This window comes from Sitophilus oryzae, unplaced genomic scaffold, assembly GCF_002938485.1.
Source record: "Sitophilus oryzae breed Bouriz unplaced genomic scaffold, Soryzae_2.0 scaffold_170_pilon_pilon, whole genome shotgun sequence".
Lineage (NCBI taxonomy): Eukaryota > Metazoa > Arthropoda > Insecta > Coleoptera > Curculionidae > Sitophilus > Sitophilus oryzae.
The window spans coordinates 434,111-462,110 of record NW_022146402.1 but is presented as its reverse complement, the minus strand read 5'-3'; the positions used below and the strand labels follow the sequence as shown (position 1 = coordinate 462,110).

General features: G+C 32.4%; 1 protein-coding gene across 1 annotated transcript; it reads left to right on the top strand.

Annotated features, from left to right (window-relative positions):
* Positions 1-544: 544 nt before the first annotated feature.
* LOC115881236 (neutral alpha-glucosidase C-like) lies at positions 545-28,000 on the top strand. The gene is made up of 14 exons (XM_030898653.1): positions 545-692; positions 1,676-1,792; positions 3,904-4,128; positions 10,879-11,032; positions 13,477-13,694; positions 13,959-14,145; positions 17,036-17,608; positions 19,667-19,924; positions 24,557-24,806; positions 24,941-25,098; positions 25,318-25,428; positions 27,394-27,515; positions 27,704-27,777; positions 27,847-28,000. The coding sequence occupies exons 1-14, from the start codon at positions 685-687 to the stop codon at positions 27,939-27,941; spliced, it is 2,550 nt and encodes an 849-aa protein (XP_030754513.1). The 5' UTR covers positions 545-684; the 3' UTR covers positions 27,942-28,000.

Sequence of the window (28,000 nt, the reverse complement as noted above, 5' to 3'; positions counted from 1 at the left end):
CCATAAACGTCCATTGCCGTGAATCACCCTATATATTTTACCTAAATTTCAAATTAATACGATAAAAATCACTGAAATAGCAGTCCACCCAATGATTTAGTTATCACCCGGTATATCCACTAAATAAATACACTTATTTTAGCAGTTTCACATGTCATGACCACGATCTTGTCCTTGGCCTGTGTCTGCAATTGCAAAGCTTATATAGTTGATTATTTAATATGTTAGATATTATTGTGTTTATTTGCTGTGGTATACTTATTCATTTAAGGTTGTTTTTTTGTTTTACACTATTCGGTTTCTTGTATAAACACATTATTATCCATTCTTATCGCATTGCATTTTTCTTGATCACTGGTTTGCAAGTTAGTATACCCAATAAAAAGTAATTTTCATTTTGTGTTTTATTAAAAAAAAAAGAAATCATATACATTGTGTAAAACAACTATTGACTTATTATTGTCCAAAAAAGAATGTTTCATTTAAACAGAGCATGGCACTTAAAAGCAATACGATTATTCAGATGAAATAATACAGGTAGTAACCTCCTTGAGTGTTTTGTTTTTGTTTATCGGGTTCAAGTAGGTTTATCGCTGATTAAATACACCCCAGTATAAAATGGGAAGACATTTGTAAGCCGGACGTCAAGTGAGCATTAGTTGTTGTTGTTACCTTGTGCCTAACATGCTAAGGTAAGGAAAATTTCGCAATTTTGTAGTTTTTATTATATAGTTTTAACCCATTAGAATACAAAAAAACTCTTATTTTACTTAATATGTCAATTTTAACAATATTAATTTTGATATTTTTTTTTATTTTTAATTTCAATTTTTAAAGGATTACATGCATTGCATATTTTATTTATTATGATTTTGATTAATTTTGTTCCACAAATAAATATACATACAGTATGTCTCTGGATTGTCTTTACAAGAGGAAAAACATTTTTATTATTGCCATTTGAGAAAAGGCATTCTTCATAAAAATGTCTGCTTCTTCTAAAATGGTTAATTCCGTTTATATTTTTCCAGATTACCATACCCTTTTAGAGAAAATTAAGAAAAAACATCCTAAAAAACAAAAAGCGTTTTTATGGTAATATCAATTCGATTTCATTATTTGTTAGATGGTTATTATTAATTTTGATTAACGCCTTTGCTGTTGTTAAAGCATCAAATTTTCCGATAACTCTCATCACTCTTTCCGTAGCATTAAACTAAATAAATTTTGTGCTTCTTGAACATTTTAAAACATCCAAAAATATTACGTTAATTAAAATTCTATGAATAACAATTTATCAAAGAATGAAAACCCTACCCTAGATCATGTATACTTATGAAAACCAAGTTATATTATATCATAGAAACGCGTTTTGATATTTAGGATTTTCAAAAATTCTACTATATTTTCATGTTTTTCTTAATTTTCTCTACAACGGTAAGGAAATTTCGAAAAGTATAAACGGGATTATCCATTTTAGAACAAGCAAAACGTTTTATGAAGAATGCATTTTTCTGAAAATGTCAACAATAAAAAAGTTTTTCCTCCTATAAAGACAGTCCGGGGACATACTGTAGATCTAAGTATATTTTTCTGTTATGTAAATTGTTTTATTTATTAATTTGTTACTTACTAATCTAAAATAGATAGTTTAATTATGTTTTTAATATTGTAGGTACGCATTAGCAGTGGTAGCAGGCCTATTTTTGGCCTCTACTGTGACAGTAGTCGTAGCTGACAGAAATCTTGACATACCTTTTCCATTCAACTGTTCTACAAAGACACTTTGCTCGTAAGTATATGATTATATATATTTCATAGAAAAAATAGTCATTTATGTATCGGTAATTATAAGGTGTCAACTATCGTCTACAAAGTTTCTGTCACTGACAATCATTATCCGAGGTTATTCACATCTTATAATTCCCGTGGTACATAGATAATTTTATTTCTTACTGAATTTAGTATATTTTCCCCATTTTAAAACGACACAAATATTGCAGTTATTAATCTTCGGTATATTTTTATTAACGCTGGTATTACGAACTTTGTTTATTGCCAGGTTACTATTGTATTAAATGACCTGTTTATAAAAGATGGTTATTTTCTTTTATCTGTGTTTATAAATTGACGGTTATTGTCAATCGAGTTCAGTTTTTGTCAAAAAAAGCCTTTCGCATGAATTTGGCACACGTTCGAGTACGTTTTCATTAAAAAATTAAAAAGGAGAAAACATAAAAAAAATGAAGAAGCACGGCAAGCGTTATTTCCAATCAAAAGTGAATTATTCTTTACCAATTTATTTAACAAAAGAAATATAAAAAATACCTTCAGTAAAATACCTTCGTAAAAAAATAAAGTCTTGGTATGCACCACTGAAAATTACAAAATATTTTAGGTATTTTTTAAGATTATTTAATTCAATAGCTGTTGGTTTATTGAATAAGTTTTACATTAAAAAACGGCGTCAAAGTGATATTTCTAATGACGATCGTTCGGTTGAAAATTTTCCTCTTAGACCTCTAGATATCAATTATTAAATGTTGACATACATTTTTTTTAAACTAATACTATTGTTTAAAAAAGTTTCATTGTTAAATGTTTTTTAGTTGGCTCAAATAAAACAATTTTCAAATTTTTTTTTTGCAATTTTCCTAAATAAACCATTCCTACTCGATACACATTATATTTTTTCTATATTAAAACATAATTTTAATTCCAGTTTATGTGTCAATTTAATTAAAGTCCAATTCAGTGATGAGGTGTTTTGGTGTTTCCTCATTTTCCCCACAGAATCTGTATTCGCCGTTATTTCTTAGCTACAATCTACTGAGGTGTTATTTAGGAGACAGGGTCCTGTTAAAAACCGCGACAATGCGAATATTGTTCTTAAACCAAGACTTAAATCAACCAAAAACTTAAATCAAGAAAAATCTTTGATTTTTCTCGGTCGTAAGTTCTGAGAAATTTCTTTGAGTGTCTTAGACGGTTGGAGGATTCACACTCCAGGTTACGGATGGAGTTTTCCAGGTTCTTGAATTCAGTTTTAAGTTGCTTTTCACTTGAAAAACAGAACGGTTCTGGTAGAGTTAGTGGAGTGTTTGCTCATTTTCTAGCTAGATCGTTTGCTTGTTCATTGCCTATTATCCCTTGATGAGCCGGCACTTAGAGTACGAGGACTTTATTATCTTTGCCCAATTTGTCCAGCTTCTATATGCATTCTTTGATCAACTTTGAATTGATGGTTACTGACTTGATCGCTTTTAGTGCTGCGTGACTATCGGGTAAGATGGCTATTTCCTGCTTTCGATAGTTCCTATCTAAGATAAATTGTACGCATGTTTCAATAGCCTAGATTTCTGCCTGGGGTAGGTACCCATTAGTTCGGAGTATTTAGTTTTCGAACCAAAAACTCTTATCTTTGTAACCGCTTTGGTTTTGGAAGCATCAATATACCACGTTATGATATGGACTTTTACATGTTGAGCAAACGTTTCTCTCTTCCAATCCTCTTATTGCCCAATGCTACAGTGAGGTGTTTCTCAAAGTTGTATATTCCTGGCAAGTCATCCACCGGGAGCTCTAGGAGTGGAATTTTCTTTTTGAGGGTGTTTCAAGCCCATGATCTAACAATTCTCATTAGTACTGCTTCCGCCCAAAAAAAAATAAATACTTAAACATATCTTCCAATACTCAAACATAATCCACATTTGAGTGCATCAGATTGAAAAGTTTTAGAAATTAATTTTAATGTTCTTTATATTCAAATCCAAATTAATTATTCAATAATATTATTAATAATTAAATTAATTATTCAATACTAATTATTCAAATCAAAATAAATTTAACGAAATATAATAAAATTGTGTTAACAATAACATTTATATATAATTTTGTTTACAGGGATTTGAGAATAAAACTTCCCAACGAAAATGAAGAATATAACGCAGTATACCTTGGACTGACTGATGGAGCACTGAACTTCAATTTGTCGAATAAAGCCGGCAACGAGTTGATTTTGTTCCTTGGTGGAATCGAAAACAACAGGTTCCGTGTCATTGTTGAAGAACCAGATCGTCACAGATACAAATTGGAACATTCTCTTGAAAAGGAACCTACAACCACTCCGTAAGCGTCTTTTTTAAATCAGTTTAAAACATTCGAAAATAATATATTCCAAAGCTATAGTAATCTATCCAGCAGCAGAATACATGATAGACAGAAAACATAAAAAAATGACAGATATACACAACGATTTCTTGAGTTGATAGACTATTGAGCACGAAAAACCGACACCTTAAAATTTTGAAGTATTTTAAAGTTTAATATACAGGGTGGTCCGAACTGTATTCCGGAAACTTCAGCGGCATATTCTGCAGATAAAAATAAGTAAAAAAGTTCGTATAAATGTATGTCCTAAAATGCTTAGTTTCGGAGATGCAGGGTGTAGAAGTTTCATTTTTATTTTGATTTTTTCCATATAATTTCTGCAGCAACGTCAATATTTGGATGAAGATTGGTGTCTGGGAGTTTTTTGACACGAGAAATTTGATTTTCATGTCAATATGACTCCTACTAGTAGAGGGCGCCACCTACATATTTTTTTACTGGTTTGAAGAGTAATAACTTTTCGTCCGTACCTGTCAACTACCGAGTAAAAAATATACATTTACGACATTTTTTACGTAAAAAATGTCTCTTGGTAAAAATTGCTACCAGTATTGTTTTTCGAAATATTTGGAATCGAAGTTATCGATACCTTAATATATTTATATTAATTTATTTATAACATAAATTAAACATGTTGACTAAATAGTTATTAGACTGAGATCATAAATTTGAAAGTATTTGTGCCAGAAACTATGTTATCATCATTTTTTTGCAGAAAAATTTATGATTAATTTAAAAAAATAAAAATTTTCCAAACTTATTATTTCAGTGAAATAACTATCTACTCAACGTGTTTATTTTTCGTCAATATACAGGGTCCGGCAATAGTGCGTCGGGCATCTGTAGCTCCTAGAATAAAAAACTTGGGAATTTTGTTTAAGTGAAAACCTAAAGTATGAATGAGGATGTATTTCGGAAAAATATTTTAACTTCTATAGGGTGGCTCAAAAAAGTGTGAGTGCATCGGGATGATTTTTTTTAAATGGAACACCCTGTATATTATTGCATTTTTGGCTTTCTTTCAGATCACTTTACATAATCCTAAGATATGAGTAAATCTATTTCTATAGTTTCAGAGATATTAAAAAATAAATCAAAAATATATATTTTTCAATCCTTCTTAAAAAAATATATTAAAAATACAAGAACTGTTCTGAACTCAAAACTGTATTAGATATTTACTTTAGATAGTCTGTTCTTACTTTGTTATAAATATGGTAATCGTAAATCACACAGGATGTTCAACATTTTACGCCAAACTTTCAAAAATATAAAATAACTTTTCTTCGTTTTTTTAAATGGAACACCCTGTATATTATTTTTTTATTTGATGGAGAATTAAAAAATGAACATTTTTTGTATTTAAAGTATTTTAAAATTTTTAATACTTTTCCGGATTTCATATGGCGCTTTCAATGGTAAAATACGAGGGAAAAATCATTGGGTGGCTTTGATAAAAATTTACTGTGGAAAATGCCATATGAGATACAACTTGGAATATCTGCAAAACCGTTAAAAATTTTGAAATACTCTAAATACAAAAAAATGTTCATTTTTTAATTTTCCATCTATTGAAAAAATAATATACAGGGTATTCCATTTAAAAAAATAAAGAAAAATTATTTTATATTTTAGAAACTTTGGCGTAGAATTTTAAACATCCTGTATGATTTACGATTTCCATATTTATAACAAAGTAAGTACAGACCATCTAAAGTAAATATCTATTATAGTTTTGATTTCAGGACAGTTCTTGTATTATTAATTAATTTTTTAAGAAAGGCTGAAAAATATATAATTTTTATTTATTTATTAATATCTCTGAAATTATCGAAATATATTTACTCATGTCTTAGGATTATGTAAAGTGATCTGAAAGGAAGCCAAAAATGCAATAATATACAGGGTGTTCCATTTAAAAAAAAATCATCCCGATCCACTCACACTTTTTTTAAGCCACTCTATAGAAGTCAAAATATTTTCCTGAAATACATCCTAGTACATACTTTAGGTTTGCACTTAAACAAAATTCCCAAGTTTTTTATTTTATGAGCTACAGATGCCCGACGCACTATTGCCGGACCCTGTATAATGACATGTATTGACTATTTCCATTCTAAATATCTTGAGAACGGTTGGTCGTAGCGATTTTTACAAAGAGATATTTTTTACGTAAAAAATCACAGAGATGTATATTTTTTCCCTCGGTAGTTTTATACAAGTACGAACAAAAAGTTATTACGCTTCAAAACAGTTAAAGCACATGTAGGTGGCGCCCTCTACCTGTAGGAGTCATATTGACATCAAAATCAAATTTCTCATGTTAAAAAACTCCTAGACACCTATTTTCATCCAAATATTGACGTTACTTCAAAAATTACTTGGAAAAAATCGAAATAAAAATGAAACTTCTACACCCTGTATCTCTGAAACTAAGCATTTTAGGACATACATTTATAAGAACTTTTTTACTTATTTTTATCTGCAGAATATGCTGTCGAAGTTTCCGGAATACAGTTCGGACCACCCTGTAATTTGTTTTAGTTGGCAAATCAAAATCGGATGATTTTTTAAGCAATATGTGGTTAAATCATTTGCTTTTCAGTATATCTTTCTAAATTAAAACTTACGTTTCCATCTGTCAATTACACGAGGGAACACCAAATGTTGATATTTTGGTGAAAGTTTGCAACACCCTGTGGAATATGATAGACAGACAGCAAGGAATTTAAAAAGCTTTTTGTGATCTGGATACATCCTTTCTCAATAGTTTTTTTTTGCTTCATCTCAATAGCTTTATTTTTTGTTGGAGATACTCGCTTTTGAGGAAGATGCTAACCTTTCTTCGTAATTTTTACATTAAAACTATGCCTTTGCTTTTGGTCCCAGTCAACAGACCTAGTAAGCTGTGTGTTGTTATGTACGTTCATGTACGTTCCTTAGGTGCAATTCATTATAAATTTGAAAAGCTGGCAAACGGCGGTTTCTTAGCGATAACCTTACAATAAGCCGATTGTCTTAATTCGAAGTTCTCATACGAAGGTTCCTGGACGTCTAGCATATGAACTTGTTTCGAGGAAGTAACTGCACCGCACTTCGTGCACGCCTAAATCTGTTAGACATAATTTTGATCTTTATCATCTTGAATTAAAGCAACTATAGCGGATACAAGTTTTGGCCTTACAACTATCTCTGCTAGAGCAACTGCCCAACAGCCAACAAACAATAATAATATGATTTTTCAATAACAGTGACATTACATAAATTATAAACATTAATTCATAGGTTTGTTGACTGGGACCAAAAGCAAAAGCAGGGTTTAAATGTAAAAATTACGAAAAAGTGTTAGTGTCTTCTTTAAAAGTGAATATCTCCAAAAAAATGAAGCTATTGAAAATGCTATAAAAATACTCTATCGAGAAAAGATGTACTTAGATGATAAACTGGCTTTCAAATGCCTTGCTTTTTTAACATATTCCACAGCGTGTTCCAAACTCTGGGTTCCAAACTCCCATGGTAACTTTCATTTTTAATTTAGAAAGTGATAAGTACTATATAAACTATATAACTTTATAATTAAAAAGTAAAATAATTTAGCTATAAATTGCTTAAAAAATCTTCAAAATCGACCTACTAGAACAAAATATAAACTCATCGGCAAAAAAAACCGGCCACTAATAACTAGCTACTAACTAACAATTTCAAAGTTGGATTTCTCGCGAACCACTCATTAGATTTTGATGATTTTTCTTTTTAATTCTAAATTAATTCCTTCTTAACGGATGCTATGTTAGAAATTTTTATTCCGAATTTATTTTGAGCATATACAGGGCACAACAATAAGACGAAGTTTTTTGCCCGAACTTTGTAACACCCTGTAGGGTGCAGCATAGTAGCGGCTCGTGACCATTAGAACTGATGAGGCGACGCAAACGCGGACGAAAACAAAAAGACGGGGGAGGGGGGTCTAAGCTGCAACAAGTTTATTTTTTTTCCTCAGATATAATATGTTTGAAGGTTTAACCTATAAAAAATGTCATAAGAACTTTTTTTGTTTTTATGTGTTTATTTTCTTTTTGTTTTTTTTAAGCAGCTAAGCAACAATAAGCTAGAGATTTTTTGGCTCCTCAGATATAATAAGTTTCTAAGCATAACTTATTAAAAAAGTCATCATCGGAACTGTTTCTTTATTTTTTTGTTATATTAGGTATTAGATAACTAGTCTAATGATCGTAATATAACAGCTCTAATTTGAGGTTTTCGTTCGGTTAGTAAGACGAAATTTGTCACATCAAGCTCTACGACGCACGACGCGACGACATAAATAAGAAACAAACAGGTAAAAAATAGTTAAAAAATGTAATTGTATAAGAATTATTCCTTGTAGGTTAAGTTTATTCGTCTGTCTTTAAGAATACCAAATTTATCAATTATGTCATCATAAAACTTCCCTTCGTTCTCACTAAGGGTAACCAACAGCTCCTTTTCAATTGAAAATAAAGACAAAGCTGAAAGTCTATCTTGTAACATTGTATTTCTTAAGTAAGATTTTATCCGTCTTAGACAAGAAAAATCCCGCTCGGCTTGAACACTTGTAATCGGGATCGTTAATTTGTCTTTTTATCATTTGTTATAACACTTATCTGGGGAGTAGCTCTGTTTCCCTATAAGACCTCTCGCTTTTCATCCTCCTGTCTTCTGGAAAATGGGGTTTCTAGAAGGGACATCACAATGTCATGTACATGATTCATTTTAAAGTCTGATTATTACAAAATAAATTACTAAACTCTAAAAAATTACGGCTAGATCACACTACTTGCTACTCACAAAACAAACCGACCGAACAGACGTGACGTTTAGTAATTCCCTGAAATATCTAAAGTTAATTATTTTGACCAGTATTGCGTGGATGCCAAGAGTTCATATTATTCAAATTTATTCTATACTCTCTTTGATATACGATATTATTTCCATAATTATTGATGGGGTCGTAAAGATCACTTAATATATTAATTTCAATTACAAAGAGCATTATAATATCGCATTATCCAGCCATATCAAGCACGAACTATTTTTGAACTTAACAATCAAGTTTGTAAAGAATGGATTTTTTTCATTAATCTGGCAACAGCGTTGTACTTAAGCGATTTGGCTGTCGCCTCTGCAGCAGCTAATTTCACGCTTTCCCTCCGCTTCCCCGACCCACTGATTTCAATGTGTGACGTTTTAGTTCATTGATAAAAAAAGGTCGGCAGAGGCGGCAAAAATTACGCCTCAGTAACGTAGACCGAAAAGATGCATTGTAGTCCAGTTAAAACAGAAACGATATGGGGCGATCGGTTGGTTTAGACCGGTCGAAAAGTAAAAAGCTTGGTATATTTTAATAAAATTATTCAATATTAATATTGCTATAATATAAATATACGATTAGCTGGAAATAAATTTCGCTTGGTATATTTTAATAAAATTATTCAATATTAATATTGCTATAATATAAATATACGATTAGCTGGAAATAAATTTGTGTACTACTAAAGGCTAGAATTTCGAGGTGAGGCGGCGCCTCAGTTGCCTCACCTGACGGGCCGCCACTGGTGCAGCAGCTGTAGTAGCTATTGCTAAATCAAATCACATTGTACCCTCATTTCCTGAGTATTTTATTTTTTTAATCACGATATTATTTCTGTTTGTATTGGAGATACGCTGCTTTAAAACGAACGTCTCGGAAAAATGCTTCATAGGCAGAAAGTTTTATCTGTAAATAATCACGGCAACATAGGCGAAAACAGATTTATGAGTATTTGCAATATGACAACAACGGTTGTCAAATTAAAAAATGCCATTATCTGTGACAGATGTTGCTCGTATTGTGACTTTAATTGAGGATGGCCGAAGTCAACGTTATGAGTCCGATACCCTAGGTATACCTCGAGGGGTATTAGGCCGGTAATACTCCCTGGGTATTAGGCGAGTGGGTTCCGGAATAAAACGGAAGACAAATGCAATTAACGACCGCTTTATTGTCCTGAATACTTTACGAAATCGTAGAATTACAGCGCTTCAGAATCAACATCTGCTATAAGCCGTGCGTAGAACTCAAGTTAGTGAGAGAAAAATCCGTCGAATATTAAAAGAAAACAGCTTGTCTCCAAGGAGGTCTGTCACAGGACCCCAGCTACTTTCAAGACATCGTTGAGCACGTCTTCAGTTTGTGCGTTTACATGTGAATTCGGATATTGAGCAATAGACTAAAGCTTTTTTCGAGGCGTTTGTTTTAAAGCAGCCTATCTCCAATACAAACAGAGATAATGTCGTGATTAAAAAAACAAAATGCTCAGAAATGATGAGGCTACAATGTGATTTGATTTAGCAATAGCTGCTACAGCTGCTGCACCCTCCAGGTGTTACAAAGTTCGGGCAAAAAACTTCGTCTTATTGTTGTGCCCTGTATATGCTCAAAATAAGTTCGGAATATAAATTTCTGACGTAGCATCCATTAAAAAGGAATTAATTTAGAATTCAAAAGAAACATCATCAAAATCTAATGAGTGGTTCGCGAGAAATCCAACTTTGAAATTGGGACTAGTTTTTAGTGGCCGGATTTTTTTGCCGGTGAGTGTATTAAATTTTAAAATACATCAAAATTTTAAGGTGCCCGTTTTTCGTGCCGGTGAGGGTAGGAGATAATAATAAAAGATGATATTTCAGACTAACCGTGGACTCAGTTGAAGATTCAGCTGTGACAGCTTCAGATGGTAATGGAAATAAAGCGATTGTCCGTTTAACTCCATTGAGTATCGAATTCTACCATAATGACGTATTGGAATCCGTTTTTGAGGGCAACAGAATCATTTTCCAGAATGTAAGTGATTAAAAATGAGAATTGACTTAAATAAAAATAAGTCCCAAAAATCAATATGCATTTTTGTATCATTATTTTACAAAATTTTCATAATTTTACATTATTTTAATAAATTAGAGTATTAGCACGTTCTTTTAATAATCTTCAGATTTTTACTCAGTTTCTTATTAGTGAGCAGAAATGGAAATACCGGGTGTCTCAAAAGTGGCTCACCCCTATAACTTTTTTTTAATTTTGTATGTTAGTATATGGCACAAATTTGGATTGATTGACGTATTCAATTGTTTTCGGTCACTTCCTGTTTCACCGGAAATTAGTATAACTTTTGATTTTTAAATGGTACCGTAATTATTTTGTTACTTTATTTGATAAAAAATGACACTCTGAATATAATGACATATCATATGTCAACTTTTGACATTTTCTCTTAAAGCAAAATTGTATTTTAAGTTTCAATCTAGAGTGCCTTGACTGTGTTAAAAACACTATTTTTTAATCAAGGAGACTTGGAAAAATATATTTGATCGTTTAATGTTATATACATATCTCAATTTTTTCAAATGGAACGAGGGTGGCTCATTAGTATATTTAGAAAAAGCATTTTTTACGAATAATTTGGTACCACACACTTGGTATTTCTGTCAACTTATCGTTATGAATCGCATGTTGCAATTTCAAATAAACCATATTTGAAATGATATCTCATTCTATTCAGAGTGTCATTTTCTATCGAATAAAGTAACAAAATAATTACGGTACCATTTAAAAATCAAAAGTTATACTAATTTCCGGTGAAACAGGAAGTGACCGAAAACAATTGAATACGTCAACCAATCCAAATTTGTGCCATATACTAACATACCAAATCTCGACTTTTTATCTGAAAAAATAAAAAAGTTATAGGGGTGAGCCACTATTTTAAGACGCACCCGGTATAGTGTATATATTTTTTTCATATTTACTTTATATGGCTGACTGAATTTACTTTATGGCTACTTTATGACTGAATTATTGTTTTGTTAATTAATCTAGTTTTAAGGATATTTATTTAAATAAATACTTATACTGTGCATTCATTATACAGGGTTCGGCAGTAATGCGTCGGGCATCTGTAGCTCCTAGAATAAGGAACTTGAGAATTTTCTTTAAGTGCAGAAATGAAGTATGTACGAGGATGTATTTTAGGAAAATATTTTAACTTCTATAGGGTGGCTCAAAAAAGTGTGAGTGGATCGAGATAAAAAAAGTAAATATATTTCGATAGTTTCAGAGATATTAATAAATAAATAAAAAAATATATTTTTTAATCTTTCTTAAAAAATATTACATATACAAGAACTGTCCTGAAATCAAACTATATTAGATATTAATTTTAGATGGTATATTCTTACTTTGCTATGAATATCGCAACCTTAAATCATACAAGGTGTTTAAAATTCCACGCCAAACTTTCTAAAATATAAAATAATTTTTCTTTGCTTTTTTTTAATGGAACACCCTGTATGTTATTTTATTATTAGACGGAGAATTCAAAAATGAACATTTTTTGTATTTAAGGTATATCGCAGGTTGCAGATACACGCAGTATTATTTCATTTTATGACTCTTTTAACGGCGAAATACGAGATCAAAAATCATTGGGTGGCTTTCATCAAAATTTACTGTGGAAACTGCCATATGAAATATAAAACCGCGAATATCTGCAAACCTTTAAAAAATTTGAAATGCTCAAAATACAAAAAAATGTAATTTTTTCAATTCTCCATCTATTAAAAAAATAATATACAGGGTGTTTCATAAAAAAAAACGAAGAAAAATTATTTTACATTTTAATAAGTTTGTCGTTGAATTTTGAACATCCTGTATGATTTACGATTACCATTATTTATAGCAAAGTAAGTACATACCATCTAAAGTAAATTTGTACCTAATATAGTTTTGATTTCTGGGACAGTTCAGTTATTTCATTCAGAGCACAGGACAGTTCTGGTTTTTTTAATAATTTTTTAAGAAATTCTGAAAAATATACATTTTTTATTTATTTATTAATATCACTTAAACTATCGAAATATATTTAATCATATCTTAGGATTTTACATAATCCTAACGTCCGAGAGATAAGTGATCCGAAAGGAAGCCAAAAATGCAATAATATACAGGGAGTTCCATTTAAAAAAAGCCATTTACCCTTTTTTGAGCCACCCTATAAAAGTTAAAATATTATCCTGAAATACATTCTAGCACATACTTCAGGTTTGCACTTCCCTAGTTTTTATACTAGGATGGTGGTGTTGAATGACTGGCCGGAGCAGATTTTTTGCAGATATTATTTTTCTCTCTTAAAGAAGATTATTTGAATGCAATTCCGAAAATCACAATCCATTACATATTCAAGAAAAAAATGGGATACAGTATATGTATTAAATTATTATTTTTTGTTACAGACTGAAGATAACCAAGATTTCACGTTCTCCGTCAGATTCGTTGATGCTGATCGTCTGTTGGGTCTACACGAGCACGCTGCTGACCTAGCTTTAAAACACACAGTAGATTTACGTACCGATCCTTACAGACTTAGAAATACCGATTATGGTACTACAAGATACGACCTGAACTCAACGGAATCGATGTACGGATCCGTTCCAGTCATTTATGGTTTTGGGTAAGAATATCTTTTGATATACATTCTAAATAACATAATAGATAAATTTCCTTTAGTGTTTTTAAGTCTTGTTTTCAAGTTCTTCACTTTTTTTCTTTCCTTTTGTTTTTTTGCTTTTTTGATTATTTTATTAATTTATTTTATTTTTAATATTTCTCATTTTTTTTTCGATTTTCTCTCTTGGTGTGGAATTGCAAAACTCTCTTAAGAACCGCATAACATTGGGTTTATGTAATATAATTAACAAAAATATATGTATTTTAGAGCTAACACTTCTGGAATCTTTGTTCACAATGCCGCTGAAATGTTTATTGATATAGATAACAACAGAAAATCCGCTTATTTTATGGTTAACGGAGGTACTTTGGACGTATTTTTCTTGTTGGGACCTTCCTTAAAAGAGAGTGTCAGACAATACATAGATTTGACTGGAAAACCCCATTTGCCTCAAGTAAGTGTTCAGTAACATAGATTATTATTTATAAGTATTGTAGATTATAAATAAAACTTCTGAAGTTTTATGATCTAGTTTGTCTTGGACGTTGAAAACATTATATTCCCGATCAAATTATAATGAAATTTGCTATTAGAATTATTTAAAATCTTCCAAACTTGGTTTATCGTAAACTTAATAACAATTCGAACAACACAAAACTCTGTATGTGGGACCACGAATACAAATGTTTTATTGACTATTCATCATCATTATCATCATCAAAATTTTCAGCTTATTCAACCATTTCATATATTTAGATACTCTCTTCGTAAATGGGCCAAAATGGGCCCATTGCTGTCTATTGTTAGCTATGCGGGCCCAAGTTATCCCTGCTAATTTCCTAATATCGTGGTCCCATCTCAGGTTCGGTCTTCTTTTAGGTTTCTTAATTCCTCGTGGGTGCCATGCTGTAATTTTTGTGGTCCATCTGTTATCCGTTTTTCTTTCCAGGTATCCTGCCCATTCCCCTTGAGATATTTGATTCTGTTGATAACATTTATTACCTGGGTCTTTTGCGCTATCCACTTTATTCTTTTACGGTCTTTCTTGGTTATTCCCAGCATATTTCGTTCCATTGACCGTTGTGCGACCTGCAGTTTCCTTATAATGTCCGTTTTAAGTGTCCAGGTTTCGCATGCATAGATCATGAATGGTAGTATACATTGGTCGAATGTTTCTTTCTTTAGATAAAGTGCCAGAATTCCTTCCATAAATACCCCATGCTAACTTAATTCTTCTGTTGATTTCTGATAGTAGAGATCCTAGTAGTCATTATTTAATTTAGCTGAAATTACCACTTTTGAAGTATTGAACCAAATTACTAATTGAAGCAAACCAGATACTTTTTGCTATATTTTGGTGTATATTTTGTGGAAGAGAAAGTGACCAAGTCCATTAGTAACAAATGTTTTATTTATGTGTATTTTTTTCGTTTTTTACATATGTATTTTAACAATTGTGTAATGTCACATTGTGGAGTTTATGAACAAAAAAATGGAGTCGGTTTTTTTTTGTAAAAATATATGGCGTTTTAAATATTATATTTAAAAAAAAATGAAACACACGAAAATTTGGACTTGGTCGCTATCTCTTGTATACCGACGATTTATCTTTTCCTGTTGTCAGTAGTAAACTATGACTACACAACAGGTTGGTAAAAAAACATAATTGTGCAGTGGATCATACAGGGTGGCGCCTCTCATACGCCGCGGAGGCTCCACGGAGAACGACAGTGTGTATTGAAATGAAATTTTGTGAGCACTTTTTAAAAATATAGAGAGTTCTACAGAATTTACCCGGTACAACCTCATATGTAGTTAAATTAACTATTGTACTTTGAATCAAATTAAAAATTGATCCAAAAATTTATACAGGGTGGGATAAAATTAATATTGAACATTGGTCACCTTTAAAAGCATGTTACTCTTTTATTTTAAATGGAACACCCAGTATATTATTCCGATATTCCATGGAGAATTCATGTCTCTTCAAAATACTATTAAGGCTTGACCCTCAAACAAAAATTTTCCTAGATATTTTCATTTACATGATTTGATCTGAGTAGATCTTTATTATTTGATAAAATCTAGGTGGTTGTGATATGTCTGACATTACTTCAACATAGCTGTCTAATTAGTCCAACTTTAACAACTAGTTATCATTTTGTGTCAGTTAAAACAAAAAAAAATTCTCAGAAATTTGCCGAAAATGCAAACTTATCCTACATCAGAAAGAATTAATATGATTCTATTAGTTGGCGAATGCAGTGTGCCAAACCTAACAGAATACTTAGATGCTCCTGATTTTATCTAGTCTGTTTTTTTTTATGGGGATATGTTAAAGAGAGTGTTTACAAAACTCGACCAACTATTGTCGACAACATAAGAGAAATTATTGTAGCTGCTTTTCGAGGTAGAACTCCACATATGTCTTTTAAAATGAAAATATCCTTTTGAAAAGACAATGATTTTATGCAGTTAACAAGAAAGGAAGCATTTTGAGCATTTGATTCCAATCTAGTTAATTTTTGTCACATAATTATAGGTTTATATCTAGTTTTAATTCTGTAATAATTAAAATATGTTTTAAACGTGGATCTTTTTTACCGTTGAGTATTTTACTCTACATTCTTTAATTTTTGTTAAAGTAACAAAAGGTATATCACAGCCCACCCTAGATTTTTCAAATAATAAAGATCTAGTGACGCAAAATCATGAAAATTAAAATATCTACGAAAATCTTTGCCTGAGGGGTACGCAACCTTAATAATACTTTGAAGATATATAAATTCCCCATTGAACACCGGGATATTATACTGGGTGTTCCATTTAAAATAAAGGAGTAACTTGTTTTTACAAGTGAGTAATGTTCCATATTAATTTTCTCTCACCCTGTATAATTTTTCGGGTCAAATTTCAATTTGGTTTAACATAGATAGATAGATAGATAGATAGATAGATAGATAGATAGATAGATCATGGTTACTGTAATTAAATATCAGACTCTACAAGGTCAACTAAAATTTAGGTAGCTGTTATCGAAATTTAAAATTTACTCTTCATTTTCACAAAATGTTAAATATTGTCAAAATTCCTAGAATCCGAAATCAATTAATATAGAGGGTGTTCCATTAGAAAAAAAAACACAACTTTGATGTGTAACTTTTTTTAAGGACATCCTGTATAATTCTATATATTCTTATTAAAATTTTTCAGTTAACCTACATATGCTGCCAAAATTTCATTTCGATATAAACTACCATTCTCCTTGGAGCTTCCGCGGCGTATGAGAGGCGGCACCCTGTATATTATTATAAATAATTATTATAATTTTTTCTATAATATAGATCTGGGCTTTGGGTTACCACCAATGCAGATGGGCCTACAACACCACCGAAGACGTTAAAGACACCATCGGCAACTTCGACAAATACGAATTTCCACTGGACGTGCTCTGGCTGGACATCGAATACACCTCAGAACGTAGATGGTTCACCTGGAACGCCACCAGCTTCCCCGATCCCGTCGACCTATTGAACTGGGTCGATTCCCAAGGCCACCGTAAACTGGTCCCCATTTCCGATCCCCATATCAAGATCGACCTCAACTACTCCATCTACACCGATTTGCTGAACAACAGCTACTTCGTCAATAGTCCGAACGGATCTGCGTTCGAGTCTGAATGCTGGCCTGGTGAAACCAGCTGGATCGATTATTTGAACCCCGGTGCAAGGGATTACTATGCCAATTTGCACTTGTACTCTAACTTCCCGTCCACGCCGGCTCTTGGCGGTTTCTGGAACGACATGAACGAGCCTACTTTGTTTGATAATCTGTACGAAAGGTCGTTGCCTTATGATACTTTGCATTATGGTAACGTTAAACATAGGGATGTGCACAATATCTATGGTTTGCTTCAGGTGAGATACTTTAATAATATTATTAATTAATTTAGAGTAAGGATCTATATTCAGTTTTTAATTTTAACATTATTCACTACTTCATTCTTTGCCTTTAATGGCAGTTTAGACTATCAGTTAATTTGTGCAAACTGAACTTCAACAGTCACAAACTGTCTTTGAACAGCACCGGCTGTAATGCAAAAAAAAATCTAGCTGTGAGCAGCAATTAAAAAGAAAATAATAGGTATTTGCAACGAGAGATGCAGAATTTTATAGCAATTTAAACTATATTTAACAACATCAACAGATTTAAACTATATCCAATCACAATAAAAATAAATAGCGAACCAAGACTTGAGATTTTCCTACAGGTGTTCGACATGTCGACAGTTTTCTGTTATGGACAGACGAGACCGTTTTTCAACATTTCTCGCGGAATTCATTAACTCAGTGAAGGTGAAAAATACCTTACCGTTAATTACTTCTAATTGTCTAGATTATACGGGCAATTTTAAAATAAAAGAACCTTTATTCTTCTCTAAACATAAAAATCCATAGGCGCTAAATCCGAACGCCTAGACGGCCAACGGCTGAGATTTCGGTTAGATATTCAATTATTCTCGAAATTGGCCATAAAAATTTGAAGCGGTGACTCGTCTTGCTGGAAAAATATGTTTTCGAGTTCCATGGGACAGATCATCAATAAGGGGTCCAAAGGCTACTAGTTAAAAGTGGCAAAATTTTAAAAATTCTGTATTTCGAAGGGGATTATAACAAAATATCAAGTGTGTTATATTTTTGGAAAGGTAATTTTAAGAGTTCTTCTCAGTTAATTAGTAGTAGTAGCTATTGAGCTAGACTGCGCCGGGTCGAGGCACTGAAATTTTCGTACATGTTTACTTTTTTCTTCTATGTATTTGTTTTCTTTTCTTTCAACAAAGGCATTTATTAATATTATTAATTAATTAAATATCTCCAGGGCCGGGCGTTCCAAATCAAAAATACATATAACTAAAATATAGATTATTAATTTTAAAAGAATTATACTTAAACCATTTAATTATCTATATCTTTAATTTGATTTTCTATGGTTTTTAAAAAATAAATGTTTTCATAAAAATACAACATTTTTCATAGCAAAAGAGTTACAGCGATTTTTTAAAAATGCAGATTTTTGAAAAACACCCTGTAAAAGGGTGTTTCCCTTTAAAAGCGTCCAATTTAACCCACCTTGTGCACCAGTGTGATAAATTTTAATAATAAATTTCATTAAATAAATAATTTATTAATTTTGTTTTTATTTCAATTTTATGAATTGTTATTATTAAAATTGCTTTTATCTCATCGAGATCGAAATGGACAAAATAACAAGATACAACTTTTAATCAGCAATAAATTTCCTACACACTTTTGCTAATAAGACGAAAAACGTCAGTGGCGCATATGTTTTTTTAGAAAAATATTCCAGTGATAACCCTAGTGACGCAACTAGATACCAACTTTTAGGGTGATTCAAGTCTTTTGGGGGGGGCTTAGGTATTGATATGAGGTAAACCCAAGTTTATACGATCCGCACCAGACATCTGGGGGTCTCAGGCCCCCTTGCTCACCACCCCCTAGTTGCGCCACTGGATAACCCATATGCACGTCCCTGGTAAATCTGTCGGACATTTTTTTTTAGAATTAAAATAAGTAGTACTCATAGTAAATTTTACCCTTCAAATTTCATTCGAATCGCTAAAAACACTTGGAAGAAAATTAAAATAAATCGAAAAAAAAATGAAAACTTTAGCCTCCTGTAGCCTCAAAACAAAGCAGAATCGGACCCAAGTTGCTATGAAAAATAAATCTTATTTTTACGTGAGGATTCTCCCCACGAGAGGTGGCACATGGTTTTTGAAACACACTGTATTTCTGAAAACTTATTTTTAAAAGGTGTGCTACTATTATCTACATACATATTTGGCAATAAAGATTGAAGTACATGGTATTTGTTGTTGCATGATTAATCTGAATAAAATTAGTTACGTCTGTGATATTCATTTTTGCTAGAATTTAATAAATTTTGTTTTGTAGACTTTGTCAACTCACCAAGGTCTTATTGCTCGTGACGAGGGAAAACTCAGACCTTTCATTCTCTCCCGTTCGTACTTCGCTGGATCCCAAAGGTACGCTAATAAATGGAGCGGTGATAACTGGGGTTACTTCGAAGATTTGAGATACAGCGTACCTATGGCCTTAACCTCCAACTTGGTAGGAGTAGCCTTCTACGGAGCTGATATTCCCGGATTCTTCGGAACCGCCACCGAGGAATTGCTCATCAAATGGTACCAGGTACGATTACTACACTTATTATTTAGTTTCCTAATTTAGGTATTTTTAGTGATGGGCAAAACTGTTACTTTTAGAAAACAGTTGAAACTGTTATAGTTATTTATAAAAAACAGCTTAAAATACCAGCTTAAAAATAACAGGTTTCTTTATTTGTTTGCTAAATATCTGAAAGAGTATGAGGCGGTCACCGCCAGGTGTATTAACGCAGTTGCAAGTTGCAACAATGACGTGCTCGGTGGTAGTATTTCCAGGGTGTCAAAACATTTCTAAATATCGAGCAGTTTAAGCAGAATCGTGGTTAATCAATTACTCAACTTTTTGGAACACCCTGTATGATTTTTTAAAAAATTTCAAAATATGTAAAAAACAAAATAAATTATGCGTGTCCAAGCGTTTTCCCGAAAGACTAAGCGTTTTTGAAATAAGAAATATTGTAATATTTGAGAGGCGTTTTCACCCTCTTGGAATTTGAGATTCGGGAAACCCCTCCTTATCGAACCTCTACACCCCACAGTCAATCCGTTTGCCAAAAATCAGCTTTAAACGTCAAGCAGTTTAAGCAGAATCGTAATTACTCAATGGTCATATTTTACGAAACACCCTGTATATTTTTTTAAAAATCTTAAAATACGTAAAACAACAAAGTAAAATATACGTGTTTAAGAGTTATTTCGAAAAACTCACCGGTTTTTAAATAAAAAATATTCTAATGTTTGAGGGTGGTTTCACCCCTTAGAATTCGAGTTTGGAAAAATCCCTTCTTATCGAACCTCTACACCCTAAAGTCAATCCGTTTTCCAAAAATCAGCTTTTTATGTGAAGGGCTTTAAGCAGAATCGTGATTAATCAATGACCAGATTTTTCAAAACACCCTGTATACATTTTTAAAAAATCTTAAAATATTATTCTGAAAATTTTTCAGAATAACTAAATACCTAAATATTGAAACTTAATAACGTACTGAAACATACAGCGCCATAATATCTCGACCTCCGCCCGTTATGCTCGTAACAGGTTGAAAAACACTGTATCTAAAACAACTGATGCGTTATTCTCCAACCCGTTGCGAGCCTCCATCGACAATCGACCGATGCAGCAGCGTTCCTTTCCCACTCCTGTTATCTCGACCGCCAGGCGTTATACCCGCAACTGTTTCAAAAAAGCTGCTTCTTTTATATCCTATTATTTTTAAGCTGTTGCAAGCCCAACACGACCATCGACGGCATCGACCGATGCAGCTACGTTCGCTATAATGCATACCCCACTCCGTTGTCCATTGTATCTCGCCGCCTGTATCGATGGTTGTCGAAATAACATGTTTTCCATCCATACTAGTTGTTTTTTGGAATTGCTTCGAGCAGCATCGAATTTCGTGGCGGTGCAGAGCGCCGACTTCGTTTCATGAACGGTCGATCTCTGCGTGCCGGTATTTTATATCTGTTATTTTTTAAAGGTAGTAATGGTTGCGTTATGTTATTTGTTATAAAATAGATAGTTAAATAACAACCCATCACTAGTATTTATACTCTATCAGCAGCATAGTGTCTTGGGTCTGTATTTACATGTCTAGGAGTGAATCATTCATTTTCATTCTTTGATAGAATGTTATAGATGGAATTTTAATTAACGTCATATTTTTTGCTGTTTTAAACTGTTGAAAAAGTATAAAATTTATTTGGTTTGGTGTTACGAAAAAGGTGATTATAAATGTTGTGTTTTTTTAACTAAAATAGCAAAAAATAGCAATGACGAAACAAGATTAATACTAACCATCTAGCAAAGAATTAAAACTAAATGACATTACCACAGAAACGCCTTTTAATTTTTAAAGGTGGAAAAATTCAACCATATTTTCATGTTTTTCTTAATTCCTTCTAAACGGTATCGAAATTTTGAAAAGTATAAATAGGATAAACCATTGTAGAACAAGCAATTTTCTTAAGTAGAATGCATTTTTCTCCTTTTTCCAGACCAGAATGCAATCCTCTTGTAAAGATAATTCAGGGACATACTGAAGTATTGCGGAGATGGATGGTATACCGGGTGCGTTTCAAAAGAAGCTCACCTCTATAACTTTTTCATTTTTTAAGATAGAAAAAAGAGATTTGGTATGTTGGTATATGACATAAATTAGGATTGATTGACGTATTCAGTTGTTTTTGGTCACTTCCTGTTTCACGGGAAATAATGACAACTTTTGATTTTGAAATGCACCCTCGGTATATTTCTACTTTATTCGAGAATGACACTCTAAATAGAATGACATATCAAATGTCAATTTATGACATTTTCGCCTAAAAGAATATCGTATTTTATATTTATTTTGTATAATATGTTTCGTATCTTGTCCTGGCCGATTAAAACCGAGGGGTAAACCGCGATCCAAAATTGTGTACACTACACTGGTCATTGGCTCTTAATTGGCACATTGGTCTTTCAGAATTTTCACTATTTCCTCCAAAAAATTGTCATAATTGGTCTTAAATGGTCTTTTGAATTGGTACCTACTATTTTCCCATTTCCCCCAAGAATTGTCATAATTGGCCTTCCATTGGTCATTTGAATTAGCACCATTTCCCCATTTCCTCCAAATAATTGTCATAATTCAGATATTCTGTAGTATGTATGTCCTCCCCCACTCCTATCTATGGACAATTCGTGCAGTCTAGCACATTCTCTCCCCATCTCATATCTCTGGGTAAATGTCAACGAATTGTCAAAAAAGATTGGTTCAATAATAATTTTGTATAGAATATTATTATTATTACTATTAGGTATTATAGATAAATACGAGAGTCCTGATATTTTCATTTCTGTCCTGCATCTTCTGACATATGCACTACAAGTTAAATTTTGATCACTTATTGCATAAGCTTGAGCATAAGTCACCTATTATTTTATACCGTAGGTATCGATATTAAATTTTGAACTTAATAATACCTACAAGAGTTCTTACCGTATTACTATGTAGCTTAATAATCTCTAATACACGCTTTACACATCATAACATACCAACTATTTAGCACCGAGAGAAAAGCAAAACCAAAACAAAACGGATAGAAGAAAACAGTGAAAATACGTGCTGCATCGTACGAATTATATTCGTTTACAATACGCCGGTGCTGGTCGCGGTTGCCAGATTTTATCCAACCTTTGACACCAAAATCCTCTCTCTCGACGTGAATTGCCAAAGCGTCAAATTCTTTTTAAGCTTACAGCTATTTTACCGGAGCGAAAGTTATGGCAAAAATAATAACAAAAAGTATTCCAAAATTAATTTGAATATTTTGTTAGTAAAATATGATTTTTTTGAGGTTTTTGAGGTAGGTCTTTTGCTGCGCTTTCAAAATATTCTTCAGGATTTTTGTAGTTAAAATATAAAACGCAACTAAGACTCAGTAAAACAACCTCAAAACATTTTAGCGACCAGATTTTTGAAACAATTACTTAATGATTTCACCATAATTTTTGTTCGTGTCAATCGGACCTTACGAGTTTAAGGTATTTAACGGAAACCATTATTTGGTATTCACGCCACTGTAAATAACTTCAATAAATAATTATTTTTCTTGTGCTAACGTCAACTAATCATTAAAAATATCCTAAATGGCGTTTAAGGGTCCAATCTGGCAACCCTGTCGTCGACTCGGCTAGATTTGCGGAGTCGATAGCGCCTAGTTTTTACTAACATAATTTTACATTAGCCTTTAATTGGTTCATAATTGGTCCCTAATTTTCCCTTAATTGGCTTCATTGGCTTTGCAAAATTTGTCAATTTCCCCTTAATTGGTTTCATTGGCTCTGCAAAATTGGTCAATTTCCCCCATTTGCTAGCATTGTCACTTAATCGGCACCATTAGTCCACACAATTGGTCTGCATTGGTTTGGGGTTGTACACCGCATTGGTCTCGCGGTTTACCCCTCGATTAAAACATGCCCAAATCGTATTTTTAATCATATCTCAATTTTTTCAAATGGAACATGGGTGGCTCATTAGCATATTTAGAAAAAAGCATTTTTTTACGAATAATTTGGTACCACACACTGAGTATTTCGAGGAAATTATCGGTATGCGTGTATGCGAAAATGTCAAAAGTTGACATATGATATGTCATTCTATTCAGAATGTCATTTCTTATCGAATAAGGTAGAAAAATACCGGTACCATTTAAAAATCAAAAGTTGTACCCATTATCGGTGAAATTGGAAGTGACCGAAAACAGTTGAATACGTCAATCAATCCCAATTTATGTCATATACTAACACATCAAATCTCGTTTTTTATCTGAAAAAATATAAAAGTTATAAGTGTGGGCCACTTCTGAGACGCACCCGGTATATAGCTTTGTTATCGTACTTATAAATAAATACAGAGAACGCCTCTTGAACGTCATTCACAGTTTATTGTTAAATCGTTAACAGCCGTGAATTGCTACTTTTATGTCACTGTAAAAATATCAAACAGGTAATTACGTTTTACCCATCTCTATCTAAAACCAATGACGCTTAGAAATATACGGATAAAAATGAACAAAGGGAAATTAATTATTTTTTTCATAACTTTCAAAACAAAGATATATAGGAACAAAATATATAGAGAATATGAACTATATCTTACTGTCTTCCTTTCAGATTGGAATCTGGCTTCCATTCTTCAGAGCCCACGCTGCTCTTGGCTCGCCCAGACGTGAACCTTTCCGTTTCCCTAACGAGACCCAGGTAATCCTTCGTGAAACCATCGGGCTACGTTACAAGCACTTGCCTTACTGGTACACATTATTCTACGAACATACCAGAACTGGAGACCCAATCGTACGTCCCCTGCTTTACGAATATCCTGAGGACAAAACTGGATACGACCTTACTGATGAACTTTTGATTGGTAAGTGTAGTAGTCTAACTAGTAATAGAAATTCTTTAGAAAGTCAAATAGAAAAACGAAGAAAATTTGCATAACATTCAAATCCGCCGAAGAAAAAAGTTAGAGAAAACTATGTTATGTTTTTTAACTTTCAGGTAGCGATATTCTGGCTGCTTCTGTATATGAATCCAATGCTACTTCAGTATCTGTTTACTTCCCTGGAAAGGACCAATCTTGGTATCAAGTTACTGGAGATTCACCTGTTGTTTTTGAAAGCGGTAACTTTAGCGATGTCCCAGTTGATCTAACATTCGTAAGTTATTTAAATTATATTAAAAATTATTTGTATGAAACTAACAAACGATAAGACATTTCAAAAGAAAAAGATATGTCTATTTTAATTTTTTTTATATCTCATTAGTCAAATTTATGTGGGACGGTCGATATTTGATATAAATATTAGATAATTACTGTGTATTATAGGATTATAGATATTTTGGTAAAACTATTATAATTTATATTATTTTTGTAGACTCCAGTATTCTACAGATCCGGAAGTATCATAACAAGGAAGCCCAATGTACAAAGATCTACTGCAGATATTAAGGATGATCCTAATGAGCTTCATGTTGTACCAGATAAGGTAAGATATGATTTTAAATGAAATTATTGTTGCTTTAAAACTGTTATAAATTTTTCGTCATACTATATTGTTATATTATTATAACATAAGCAAAATCAGAATGGAAAAGATGCATATAACGTCCGCCGGACGTTATCATAACGGCCGGCGGCCGTTAAGTTTCTAAGGTAATCGTAACGTCTGTCACCTGCAACAATGACTATTTATTGTCAGTTGGACTTTTCAAAAATTGGGAAAATAGACCATAGCGAGATGTCGCGAGAAATTCCGTTGGAAATACAGGAGGAAGCGGCTGCGGCTACTCAAAATTTACTTCCGACTATAACCAGAGAGAGATATCAGCAGGAATATGACAATTTTTTGAAGTGGCGGCAGGATAGAAGTATAAACAGCGTAAATGAAGCGGTATTGCTGGCTTATGCTAAAAGAATGTCTGAAATGTATTCTCCTACATCACTGTGGACAAAGATATCCATGCTGAAGCTTGCGTTGAGAGTATATGAAAACATCGACATATCAAGGTAAAAGCCATTATATTCTTCGATATTTAATCATACTCATCTAAATTATATTTGTTCATAGATTTGGTAAACTGTTCATGTTTCTGAGGCGCAAAAACGAAGGTTATTCACCAAAAAAAGCCAAAGTTCTGTCGGAGAATGACATATATAATTTTCTACTGGATGCCGATGATTACACCTGGTTACTCGAAAAAATTGTATTGGTGCTTGGTATTCTTGGAGCTTGTAGGCGCAGCGAGCTTTGGTCACTCACAGTTGATGATTTCGAAGATTCGGAGAAAAATATTCTTGTCTCATTAAGAAATACTAAAAATAAAGAAAGATAGGAAATTTCTTATTCCAAAAACGGGCCTTCCGTTTGATGCCTATGGTTTATACAAAAATACATCAACCTGCGTCCTCGTAACTTTGACAATCCAAAATTTTTCATTGGTTACAAGAAAGGCAAGTGTGTTAAGCAAATCGTCGGTATACATACCATCGGGGAGCGTACCGCAGAAAATTGCAAAATTTTTGAACTTGGAGAATCCAGAACGTTATACAGGGCATTCATTTCGTAGATCATCAGCAACCATGCTCGCCGAAAATGGTGGTGATTTACTATCGCTAAAGGAGCTAGGAGGATGGGAGTCTTCAACAGTGGCAGAAACTTACATAGAAAAATCAGTTTCCAAAAGAATGAAAATAACAAATCAACTTTTCATGATAGCTCCAAAAATAATGTGTCTTTAGTGGATACAAATATTTGCCATTCTTCAGTAGCATCATCTTCTTCTATAAAATCTGTAAATCCCTGGGAAGGATTACAGATTTCTAAGAACAACAAGTGCACTTTTAATTTCCATGTTCATTATCATGAAAAATGAATTTTAGTATAAGACATTATGTATTTTTTATCAATAAAATTTGTTATTAAATAGTAGTGTTTATTGCTCTAAAAAATCTGCAGTATGACGAAAAATCTAGAACGCAACACGGCCGATAACAAATAACGGCCTTGGCTGCTTATGATCCTCGGCTATCGCCTCGGATCACAAACTTCAGCCCGGCCGTTATTTGTTGTTTATCGGCCTTATTACGTTAATAACTATAACGGTATTTTACGTTAAAAATAGATCTGTTTTCATTTAAACGAAAATACCTCTTGTTTTTTAATAATAATGCAATTACCGATCTACAAAGTGCGTTTCGTTTGAAGCTAAATGCTTTAGTATACAAATTGGCAATTCTAGAACTGTAAATTAGTTTTCAGCCTGATTGCGATTAGAAATCCAATCGGATAGTTATTTGATAATTAATGTTGGAATAATAAAGTTCCTCTTTTATTAAAAGTCTATAAATATCTATCTATAATTTAGCAGGTGGTTTTATAAATTGTCATTTAATTTCTAATTTTTATTTTTCATCTGTTTCTAGAAAAAAATTGATATTTTTTTTGTTTTAGAATGGAAATGCTACCGGCAGAGTCTACATTGACGACTTCGAAAGTTTCAACTATGTAAACGAGAAACAATACTTATACGCCAATCTCGACTATGATTCTGCTTCTAAGTCTGTGAAAGTAACGTAAGTACAACAAATAGCATGAGCACTGTTTGGTTTTGAATTAGGGTGGGACAAAAACAATTCAAAAGTCAGTACCATTATCTGCTTTACCTTATATTTTATTTTATTTTATTACCTCAATTTTTATTAATTAATAAATAATTATTTTTACTGTTTCATTTATAATGTACTATTTTTTTCTATTCTAGCTCTATTGATTCAGACAGTGACTCATCCAACTTTACGCTCAGCGTTCAAACAGTATACCTATACAACAAAAAGGGTAAGTGCCAATAACAAAACAAAAAATAGTTTTTCGAGATCTTTAATAATATATTTCTTTCTATTTTAGACGATGGTACTTACAGCGTTGACAAAATTGACCAAACCAAAGACGGAGTTCCTCTGGTAGATATTGATCTTTCAACACATTCACTCCTTTTGTAAATGTATTGATAATGCTGTGGTATAGATAAGTTTTGAATAATAAAAATTAAAATATATTA

Bases quoted from the DNA above. Each gene is read 5' to 3' on its own strand.
- LOC115881236 (XM_030898653.1), top strand. The intron at 13,695-13,958 runs GTAAGAATATCT...TATGTATTTTAG, and splicing joins CCAGTCATTTATGGTTTTGG to AGCTAACACTTCTGGAATCT. The intron at 27,778-27,846 runs GTAAGTGCCAAT...TTTCTATTTTAG, and splicing joins ATACCTATACAACAAAAAGG to ACGATGGTACTTACAGCGTT.